Here is an 11,595-nt window from a genome sequence, read left to right as displayed (position 1 = left end):
TTCATCCTCTATTATGGAATTGGATTCTAATTCCCAGTCTTCTTTCACATTATAGGTATTTTGGTAATTATTAGATGAAAGAATTTTGTACAAATGTGAAACATGCTTCCGCGTTGGAAAGTTTTTTTCTGACATAGTTTATATGGAACTTTCAACAGCCTGCATCAATAGCGCTAGACAGGTGAATGTGGATATGTGGCTTTTATATATATAAATTTTTTGTGGGGGGGGGGTTACATGTATGTTCTGTTACCTGTAACATGCTGCTGATTGTGTTTATGCTGTTTGTTGAATTAAAAAACAAAAAAAAAAAAAAACTGTGGACCCAGTCTGAAATCTACCGAAAGATAATTAGCCCTGTTCCAGAATGTGGTCCACCCAAACATACCCAAGTAAAGAATCAGTCTGAATATAATGATACATTTTAATCTTTGTACAGTAAAGAATATACAGGTTGAGTAATTCAGCATCAAACAGAAATAAAATGGGGGAAATGCAGCACCCTTTGCCTTATTAACACTACTACTGTAGAAAACACAAGCTAATTTGGAAGCATTAATTGAAAATAGATTAGGAGAAAAAAAGAAAAACTGCAGTATTGTTTATAAGAGGGTGTTATTGCAGAATCTTAATTTCATTCTAGGAAAATAACTGCTTGTGAAATACAATGACATCAGTTGGTAAAAAAAAGAATTGTTGAAATCTCGTCCCAGTCACTGTTGATGGGTGCATGCTGCAGAGATTCCAGCTGTGGCCAATTACTGTGAGCCTGTTGAGTGTGTCAGCTGTCCACACAGTTTGCCAGCTCAATCAGCTCTGATTTAGTGACTTGTGTGGCTCACAATGTTAGAAGTTATTAGAGCGAGGCAGTGAAAATCCCTGGTTACAGTTGGTTGTATTTGCCGACATTGACTCAAATGAAATGATTGAGTGAGGTAACTTTTAGATGGCAAATGGAATAAGGAGTATCCATATTTGACACAAGAAAGCAAAAGGGCAAAGATAGGGAGATGTTATTTCACACGTCCAGGGTTCTGGAAGTAAAGTATTTTTTAAGTGGCTGACAGATGACGCACTGTCAAGGTTTTGGGTTAATTCAGATGTCGTTGCTTTCAGTCTCTGTCACCTTACACATCATCTCTGTAAACAAGAAAGATGTCAGGCCATGATTGGTCAGAGTGAAAATAGAATTAAATATGATATTGACTGGTAGTGTTTGCTTCTAGCTTTGTTCTTGCTTTTTCAATAAAACTGTTTCTTTAAAATGTATAAAACCATGTTACATGTACTGTTTACCTGCTCATTATTGTATTATCTTAGGTGATGAATAATGATTTCTATACACATCTTACCTTGATTGTTGCCATCGCGTTCAAAGAGAAGTGATTGTGAAAGACAAAGTAGGGGACATTTCTGAGTGTTGGTACCCATCACAGGTACGCACTCTGGCCAGGACGGATGAGGCTCGAGGCCTTCTGTGGCTGATGGAGGAGGAGGCCGTTCAGCCTGGAGGTTCAGAGGAAACCATGCTGGAGAGACTCTTCAGCTACTACGGCTCTGTGCAGGGAGAAAACAAAGGTTAGCACTCAACCTGTCACCGCCGGCTAAAGCAATCCACAGAAGGTTTCCTTGAGGCTGTAGGAGCAGCAGACTGCACTTCTCATTCTTGTGACATCATGGAGACAAATGGAAATGTTTCCCATGTGTTCCAGGAGCCAGTCTGCTGCTGCGAGGAGAGAAGCCCCACCTCTTTCTGTTAGGTCACAGCCACGGGACAGACTGGGTGGAGTACAACGCTCAGGGCTGGCTGAGCCATGCCAAGCACAACCCTGCTGCCCAGAATGCTGCCACACTGCTGCAGGACTCCCAGAAGTACGATCACACATGCAACATCCAGTTATTAGAGACTGGGGCCATAAGTAATCAGTGCTGGTCTGTTTATATACTGCACATGCATGTGTCAAAAAGTGCCCCCAAAACTGTGCTGCTGTTAAATTAAACATAACTGAAAAATAAACAAAAAGGTCTTTCTGTGCACCAGATGACTTTCCTGGGAAAAAGCTGAAAGACATTAAAGCCCTGTAATAGCAACCTTTATAAGGAGTGGCAGTTACATAAACTGACCAGCTGAAGTAATTGCTTGTGGAATTGACAAGGTTATTGGACTAAATCTTTAAAGGAGCAGTTCACCCACATTGCAATAAAAAACATATTTCACTTACCTCTAGTGGTATCTATACATTCAGATAGTTTTGGTTTTTACTCTGACTGGTTTTGACATTTCTGTCTCTGAAATTTCCGCCTCCACCTTAATACAATGACGGTGAATGGAATTATTACTATACTATAATAATTCAGTATTCAGCATTCAAACCACAACATTCCATGTATTTGTTTAAATAACAAATGCAAGATCATTGTAGTATGTGAAAAAAGAATTTACTTTTTTTTAACTTAAAGGGAACTTGCTGTGGGGGGTAACTATGTCGCTATTCGGAAAAGGGAAAAGACCCTGCCCTGATGTAGAAGCTAAAAGAGTTATAGGAACTGCGGTCAGAGGAATTTAATAATCCCCAAATTTTATATGACACTATATATATGACACTATATGGAAAAATGTCTTCATTTTTTGTATATTAATATATTGCTATTACTTACAGGATAACCAAAGGTTTCCTAAGTGACCATGGTGCCAGTCACTGTGCTGTGCCAACGCTAAATGCAATGTGTATTATATATAGGTCATTACTTGCAAAAAAATTAAAAAGCAACTAATGAAACTGTATTGGCAACAAATTCTAATCAAGTTCAGACCTCCAGTATCTATAATGAATGAGAGGTTTGAGAGCAGCAGGCTACAGTGTTAGCCAAATGATGTAGGGGCCATCCTAACAACAGCAGAATATGCCACTAAAGCAGTCTGAATAGTTCCCTGTATATTGTAGTATTAATAACTGCGATGAGAAAGAAACATGTCCTGTAAGTAATGTGCATGCATACAAATTTTATTCATCTTTCTGCCACAACAGGAAGAACATCAGTGCACTGTTTATGGGCCGGGCCAGCGGGGCCACAGTGTTGTCGGGCTCCATTGCTGGTCTGGAAGGCAGCTCCCAGCTTGCCCTGCGAAGAGCCACCAGCATGAGGAAAACCTTCACCACAGGCGTGGCTGCTGTCAAGAAGAAGAGCCTGTGTATCCAGGTCAAACTCCAAGTGGTAAGTGGAGGAGGCGCTGATTAAAACTTGTGTTTCATTCCTAATAAAGGTGCTTTTTGGGTATCTGTGAACAGCAATTGCAAACTGGGCTTATGTCATTGGTGAAGTAATGTACTGTGCACCAAAAATGCCCTGGATTCTTTTATCCATCTATTCATATAATAAATCCCTGGTTGTGGTACATCATCCAATAAATCCACCAATCCCCAAGTTGCTTTCCCGTACTGTTAATGTTAAAACTCAACCCTGTTCACAATTAGGCTTTAATAACTCAACATTCATCTGGGAGGAAGTTTAAGGATTTTAGTTTTGGGTATCAGTGCAGATACATGTTGGATACGGAGTCCTATTTACTTGAACTGGTGCACTCCTTTTAATAGAAAACAATCTACAGAAAACAATGAGTACAGTACTGTAAATGTTCATGTCATTGTTTCATAAAAGCAAGTAGATATAAGTAGATAGATATAATAGTAAATGTACGTTGATAAATGGAGTATAAGAATTTCAAGTTTTGTATATATACATTTTCCCTACCCTTCTTTTGGTTTTTCTGTACCTGTTAGGGTGGGACAACCTACTCCATCTATATGTTTTATGAGTACATAGAGCTTGGTGTGATTCCCAACCTAGCTCCACCAGACTTAAAAGCTGGTTAGTGGTCTTGCACAGACTGTCACAATGTTAGATTAAACTACTCATCTCTAACATTCCTTTTTTTAGGATGCTCTTATTGACATGGTTCGTCGCTCCAGGGTTCACTTTGTTCACTGCCTGCTGCCCAAAGCAGAGGCAGTGAGTGGTGGAGGTGAACCCCGTGTGACGCATGGAGAGAGCCCAGACTCAGGCCTTATGACTTTGGATGTGGGCCTCCTGAGAGCTCAACTCCGAGGATCCAAGCTGCTGGATGCACTGCGCATCTACAGACAAGGTAATAAAGTACTTGTGGAAGCCTTGCCATTTATTTTGTTTTTACTCTGAATAGTAGAAGAAAATAATGATTCTGTAGTGATGCCATCGGGGGTATCTAAAATGGGACCTGTGGTACAAACCTATAGCATACCATTTGGAAGATGTGAACCTTTGCAGACAGTAAGGTCTAATGAAAAGATGTTATTGGTTGCATGCTGGTATATGTAGGATCTGGTGAATCTAGCTTGAGCAATACTAGGGGTGTGGGCGGGCCAAAATGGAACTGCTATTAGTTTATATAGTAGCAGTAGTCACAGTAGCAGTGGGGTCCCACAAGGCTCTTTTCCTTGGCCCGATTTTATTCCATTAGAATCCACCAACCCTTACCATGTTATGGGTCATTTCACACTGTGGTGAACTATTGTTACGTCCCAACCCTGCCATCAAAAACTGGACGCACTTTGTCTTCCTACATTTGAATTCTGATAAAGCTAAAGTATTACTCCTCATCTTGGTCCATTGCCAGCTAAAACATGTACCCTCAAACTTAAATTGTTTTGCTTCCCCCTTACTACAGTCAGCAGATTTTGAGTCTTGTTCAGTCATGCTATTTACGTAACAGAAGTGAAACCGCCTTTCGCCTTGACTTTTGCAAATCATTTACTTACCAGAATGATGCTGCAGTTGCCCATCTACAGTTAGTGCACAATGCAGGAGCAAGGCTTCTAATTAACACTAAACACTGAGAACATATCTCCCCAGTCCTGGTCCTTCTACTCCTTATCCTGCATTAAGATCCCACAAGTTCCACCTATGACTCAAATGTATGTTCTCTGTATGTTCTTATTTATTTAGTTAAATTATTTTTATGTTTGACCATTCTTTATGAATGTTGTTGTAGATTTCAAGGTACTATATTGTGTGTACACCTGTGAATCATATTGTTATGATTATGAAAGGTGCTATAGAAATAAAGTTTACTGACTTAATTGGCACTACAAGTCAGCCAGGATGTCTGGACCTCTGCTGGTTTGATTTTCACCTTTTTCTCTTATGAGTCTCCAAACTTAATGGAAGTACAATCCTAACCCTCCACTGGAGTACTCCTCTATGTTACTGATAGAGTTAATAGGGGTTAGGGAAAGGTTGTCCATAAATATTGGTTTATTCTCATGGAGATCATTAAATTGTGATCTGAGTTTTACTGTCTGATTTAAAAGTTATAGTTTAGAACCGTCCAAAGTTCCTCACACTTAACGTGCTCTCATCTGTCTTTCTGATGATGACAGATATGAACTCTATACTTCCTTCCTTTTCTTGCCCAAATCATTTGAATCCAGTGATAAATGAAACCTCCAGAGAGTATCTGAAAGGGTTCCAATAACCTGAACTATTGCTGTCACTGTATGTCTTCATTCAAAATTGTATGCTTTTATATCATTTAGCCTTTTTTCCCCAATGTGAACCTCTCTTACGCATTATTACTGTTCGTGCCTCTCTAAAAGCTTGAGAACCCCTAACATTTTCACCTTTCAATCCTTTACCAATTTTTTGATGGTCTTACATTTTTTGAAGTGTCTATTGGCTCTTTTTCTTCTAAAAATAAAAGTTGACCGTTGACACGTTGTTGGCTCTCCACTTGCTACCAACACTCCTCTAACCTTGGTGTTGGTTGTTTTTGGGCTCTCCTCGCTGGTCTTCTCCCTCCCTGGCTCCAGGATACCCAGACCACATGGTGTTTTCTGAGTTCCGCAGACGCTTTGATGTCCTGGCACCACATCTGACCAAGAAGCATGGACGCCACTACATTGTCACAGATGAGAAGAGGGTGAGTGTTTGGCTGGGTCAGCCTGATGCTTTGAAGTGCTGTTTTGTGTGGCTGGATAGTGACCGTTAATATGATGGAGAAAAAAAAAAAGTTAAAAATACACACAGGTATGATTTTGATTGTTATTTTTGATGTCTTGGATGTGAAAGGATACGGTTTTTATTTCATATTTTTCTTATTGTCAACAAATCTAATGAAAAGCCTAAAACTAACAAAGTGCTATGCTGTCACTCAGCCCTTAGGCCCGAAAAACCCGCCATGTAACATAAAAAAAGATTGCTATTATGTTACTCTACCAGCTTGAAATCTATGGATCCCAGTTCCTGTTTTTTTTAACCCAATGTGTTCGTTCTCTATGCATTTACAACATTAGATACAGATATATTAATCTCCTAAAATTCCAATACAATTTTAAATATTAAAACAATGCAACAAAGTGATTGATTGAAGAAAGAACCACTGTTCTAAACTGTGTTAACTAGGGCTGAATAATTTGAGAAAATATTTTAGTTATTTTTTGACCATTATTGTGATTGCGATTCAGTATTTGATTTTTTTTTTTTTAAGTTCCTTCTGTATTATCACAATACACAATCATTATATAATGCAACACAACATTGGATATAGTCAAGATTCAAACTACTCTTTCATGTAGGCCAGGCCTACATTAGGTGTTATAATGAAATCAGATGATTTCATGGCTGAATTGAAATGAATAACATATATTTATTTAGCTGCTGAATGTACAAACCTTCAATCACAATAGAATATCATAACTTACTAGATTCTAAGCTTTGTAAACTAAAATAAACTTATCATGACTGAACTTTAATAACATCTGAAAAAAGACAGCTAAGCACTGCAGAACATTAATATATGAAAATAAATATGAATCTTACAGATCTCCAGTCAGGGCGGTGAGTGTGTATGTGAAGCCCATAGAGCCGTGTGTTTCCCACTCTCTGGTTAGATTTTGTAGCATTAAAGAAGATTTTTTTTTAACTGCAGTTTTTGGAATATGATAATTGCATTATATTTGAATGTGATTAAAACAGTCGCGGATGAGGTTTGGGTGGGCTAATATGGGATGTAAGTGGATTATGTTATCCTTTGGCCTATTAAGGTACATAAAATAAATTGTCTGTTCACATACTTTTAGTACGATAGGTTTCTGTAACATTGCCTTGATGAGCCTATGTTTTGATCCCACAGCTGTTTGAGATAGATGGATTATAATGGTGACCTTAATTAATTAAGTGGTTGGAAATGCACGCAGACCCACCTTTTCTTTTGCCATGGATTGCGTTTAAAATATGCAAATAAGATTAATGGACAGACGGTCACACAATATCCTTTTTGGGAACATGAGCTGAATTGATTGACCTGCTTGCTAAAGATCAAATAATTCCAAATTCCAAAATGTGTTATGCTGAGTTTTGCGTCCTCAAGGGAATGTAACAATTTTTATGGAAATGTATACTATATAGTTTAGTTTAGTTAATTGAAAGTCATGCTCACAGTCAAACAACTGAATAAAAGCAGAATTCACATTGGTTTAAAACATAGGAAGTCCGGACGCATATAGATAAAAAAAAAAAACAGAAGATAAAAATACTAAATAGAAGTTTGTAAATAAATAACATATATGCACATGCATATTTATGTTCACGCTGCATTTAGGGCTGAGTTGTACAATCTCACCGCCATGGCCAGCGGTGCTGTCTTTAATTGGTTGGTTCTGCACTGAATGTCTGTAAGATGGTCTCTGTTTCACAGAAGCCTGTTAGTATTTATGGCTCTAGTTAGTGGAAGCAGAAGCAGGATGGTGTTCAGAAGTCACGTCTTTAACCAAGCCGTACTGCTGCCTGCTCCTTCATGCTCTGAAGAGATGGGAGTTAGGGATTTTAAAACTATATAATTATCTTTGTCATGTTCATCACTGATGATAAATCATCTTAAGGCTGTTATTTTTTGAAAGTTTAGATTAATCATTTTTTTATTTGACTCTGTAGTAGTAGCATTTACTTGTTTCCCAAGTGTTAAGGGACATGCATTATTCGGCAGAAATTATCCACAGCTAGAGGCGCATTCACAAAACGTAAACGAACAGTGAAGGTCGTCATAGTGAGTAGTAGGCTAATGCAGGCAAAACACGGAAGACAAACAGGCATTTGTATTCTTTAATGTAAGCCTAGTTGTCTGCACAATACACAACCAAAGACATCAGTCTGTTCACACATATTTTAGGAAGAAAGGTTTGGGTAGGCCCAAACCTACATTACCCGCTGCCCTTGGTGATTAATCATTCAGCCCTAGTGTTAATCACAGGAAGACCTTGTTCTTATGAACTGCGGTTTATAATGTCTTGTCACATAAAAAACTAACAATTTTACGGGGACATAAATCCAATTCCAAATCTGTTTAAGCCCTCATGCTCCTTAAAAGAAGCAGTTTGTAGTAAAAAACAAAAACAATAAAAAACCTAACAATGAGCTTTAGTTGTGACACACAGTAGGGAGTTTTATTGTCTGCTGTAATTGATAATAAATCCACCCTGGTATGAAGATTGATGAACCCTTTGTTTGAGAATTGTCAGTTGGTATGAATGGCCCAAAGGATCTCCAAGAAGCATCAATTACAATTATGAAGTTTTTTGTTCATGAAAACGCTAACTCTTCAATTCAGTTTTATTTTATTTATAGTATCAATTCATAATAAGAGTTCTCTCGAGAAACTTTACAGATAGAGCAGGTCTAGACCACATACTAGAATTTACAAGGGCCCAACAGTTCTAGTAGTTCCCACCAGAGCAAGCAACAGTGCGACAGTGGCAAGAAAAAACTCAAATCGTGGAAACCTTGGACAGACCCTGGCTCTTGGTAGGCGGTGTCTGACGGCCGGGGTTTAATGAATAGTGGCAATAACAGTCACAGTAAAAGATAATGGAACAGTGACTAAAAATAGTAGTTTGTATTCGTTCATGGCATAGCAGGGCACTGCAAGTCAACCCAACATTACATCATCATGGCTTATACTGTACTTCTCAGCCTGTAAAAACATGTCTTCTGTGGCCCTGAAAGATCTGGTTCGACAATAATAAAACTAACACTGACGATGTAAAAACTGTTAGAATGTTGAAAGTATAAAGTCTGGAGATTCAGTATTTCTCTTTCCCCACCCTCTACATTCTAATCTTCCAGTGTGAACAGAATCTCTTTATTCCTTCTCTCCTCTCTGCGCTGTCCTCTTCCTGTTCCAAGAGCGCTCTTGTGTGTAATTAATTATGATTGCACAGGCTGGCAGCATACGGCTACTGTACTGATTAATTACCGGTAGTGGGAAGAGCTCTTTTTTTCCTCCTCTCTCTCCCTCTCCCCTCCCATTCCCTTGTCTCTTTCCACTTTTTTTTCTAGTCTCATTATCTTTCCATTTCTTTTGTATTGGAGGAAGAACAGTTTAGGAACATCCCTGAGCATTTGATTAATGTCTCATTCTGTTCAGGCAATATATAGTAGCTTTGCACAAAGGTGTGATTAGCCTGTATAAGTGGGAGGTATGGCTGCTAGAGGAAAACATCGCTACATTAAGGCCTTCTGTACCTGATGGGCAAAATTGTCTTGTCTTGAAAAGGTAAATAATGTTTTTCAGGTTATTTAGGAAACTAAAAATCAGATTGGCTATGTGCCTGCCTATTTGTGTGTTTTAGTTAAATGTGGAATAAAAATGAATATTGACATGACTAGCTGCTGTCAGCAGAAGATTTAACTGGATTAATTAAACCGATGAGTGAAATCAAGCTCCCCTCTCCTTTCCACAACACACTGGCAGCAAAGTGGCTCACAACATTCCTTGGAGATGAGTTTAGAGAGGATAGCCCACTCAGAAAGAAAAAATGGTACCCAGTTCTCTGGGGAGTCAGGAACCAACAGAGGGAAAGAAAGAAAGCAAGGAAGATGGATGAAAGGAGGCCGTCTGAGACAGTGAAGGGCGTATAATTGGAGGAATAATATGAACAAATTTGTTTTCAGAGAAAGTGACGAGAAGAAAATATTGGTTTGCTGAGCCCGTCTTAGAAATTTTGCCAAACAAAAATCCCTGTCTTTACTGCCGACAGCACAGTTCTGTCAGTTCCTCTTAATACAGAGTGATGCAGCCATGATTTTAGTAGCCAGATGGTGTACCCGCCAAGAGCTTTTCACACCAACCATGCAAACAACTCAGGGGAAAATTCACCACTTCATAAAGCATTCCTGTTGGTATCCAGTCCTTTGTGGAACCTGACATGTAAAGTTCCAGTTTGCAGTGGAGAGTTTTAGTGGTCCTCTTGCTGTGTAAGATGGCCTCTAAGGCCAGTGTTTCTCAAACCTTTTGTCCAACCAAGGACCACTTACCTAATTAAAAAAAGAGCTCAAGGACCACCGTCCTGCATATTTCCTTCCAGTATTACACTCATGGCTGAAGTCCGACAACACACATCTATGCTCCTCACTGTTTGGCTTTGGAGTCGCTGGCAGACAGTTTGAGAAACACTGTTATTACATTAAAATTAAAAACATGATATTTTACCAAATCTACTCGGGAGCACCAGGAGTCGCTTGTTGACCACCAGTGGTCCACAAACCAATTTTTGAGGAATACCGTCTTAGGCTACACCTAGCTCCACTAGCACAACTAATCCTCTGCCTTACTAACACGCCTAAAACGCATATCACATGACCATTCAGGTATACTCGGCATGCCCGTGCTGGTGTAACAGGAAGCAGCATGTATAGTATATTCAGCCAGGTTGGTGGTAGTTGCTTAGTGGCAGAAAAGACAACGGAGAAACAGCAGCAATGGCAAAAAATAGAAAGAGAGATTTCTTAGTTTGGATCGGCATCAAAGTGGAACTGTTACTGTAAGTACCACATGACTGCAAAGTCAGAAACGGCTGTAATTTGTTGTCCATGTTGAAATAATCACCGATGGTCAGTTCAGGGTGTTGTAACTTGCTTGTTTTTTTTCTTCAAAAAGGGTCATGTGATAGGGGCATGACAAATCGGGGAAGGGCACGTCATGACTGAGATCCCATCAAGAGGCAAACACTGGCGTTAAAGCTATAACGATTCCAAATTTTGCTATACAATTATTGTCTTAGAAAGAACTGTGATAACCAATGAGCTTGTCAAATTTAGAAATATGTATTTACTACACTAGTTTAGTAATCTATAGTCTTCTGAAAAAAAAAGGTGGGGGTGGTGATGGTTAAATCTGGGGTTTTGTTGGGCAGATTATAGGCCAGTAACACAACCATGTTCAATTTCTCTGCCTTGAGGCAGCTACAGCCCAAGATGTTTGGAGTTGCTATGGCAACAATTGGCAGCTGTCGCCAGTATAGAGCTCAACAGTGACCGGTCACTTTTTTAACGTCTCTGGTTCCCTCTTCAATTGTTCCATTGACTTTTCGAAAATTGTTAATATAAAGAGTTTTAAATCTGGAACCAAGCCAACCAGCTACGAGATTAATGCACATAAAACATTTGATTCAGCAGATTTTTTTTTTCTTTAAACAGCAAAGAGGTAAAGGTATTAGACTGTGTGTACAGAAACTATCATAGACTTCAATAGCAGAAGCTCACTCTAGGCGTTCACAGTTTTGC

General features: G+C 39.0%; 1 protein-coding gene and 1 long non-coding RNA gene across 16 annotated transcripts in view; one reads left to right on the top strand and one right to left on the bottom strand.

The window, feature by feature from the left end:
- Nucleotides 1-10,798, bottom strand: part of LOC117941680 — a 15,888-nt gene extending 5,090 nt beyond the window's left edge. Inside the window, exon 1 of the long non-coding RNA XR_004655948.1 lies at nucleotides 10,645-10,798. This is a non-coding gene — a long non-coding RNA (uncharacterized LOC117941680). The remainder of the gene's footprint in view (nucleotides 1-10,644) is intronic.
- The window catches only part of myo18ab (myosin XVIIIAb), a 143,257-nt gene that overhangs the window by 61,881 nt on the left and 69,781 nt on the right, over nucleotides 1-11,595 (top strand). For all 15 annotated transcript variants that reach the window (XM_034866664.1, XM_034866668.1, XM_034866663.1 and 12 more), the window contains 5 exons: nucleotides 1,437-1,578; nucleotides 1,713-1,872; nucleotides 3,030-3,216; nucleotides 3,940-4,147; nucleotides 5,847-5,956. In XM_034866664.1, the coding sequence (XP_034722555.1) occupies nucleotides 1,437-1,578; nucleotides 1,713-1,872; nucleotides 3,030-3,216; nucleotides 3,940-4,147; nucleotides 5,847-5,956 (807 nt within the window). The remainder of the gene's footprint in view (nucleotides 1-1,436; nucleotides 1,579-1,712; nucleotides 1,873-3,029; nucleotides 3,217-3,939; nucleotides 4,148-5,846; nucleotides 5,957-11,595) is intronic.

This window comes from Etheostoma cragini, chromosome 3 (genome assembly GCF_013103735.1).
Source record: "Etheostoma cragini isolate CJK2018 chromosome 3, CSU_Ecrag_1.0, whole genome shotgun sequence".
NCBI lineage: Eukaryota > Metazoa > Chordata > Actinopteri > Perciformes > Percidae > Etheostoma > Etheostoma cragini.
The sequence above is the reverse complement of the archived record's forward strand: the minus strand, read 5'-3'. Positions and strand labels throughout refer to the sequence as shown.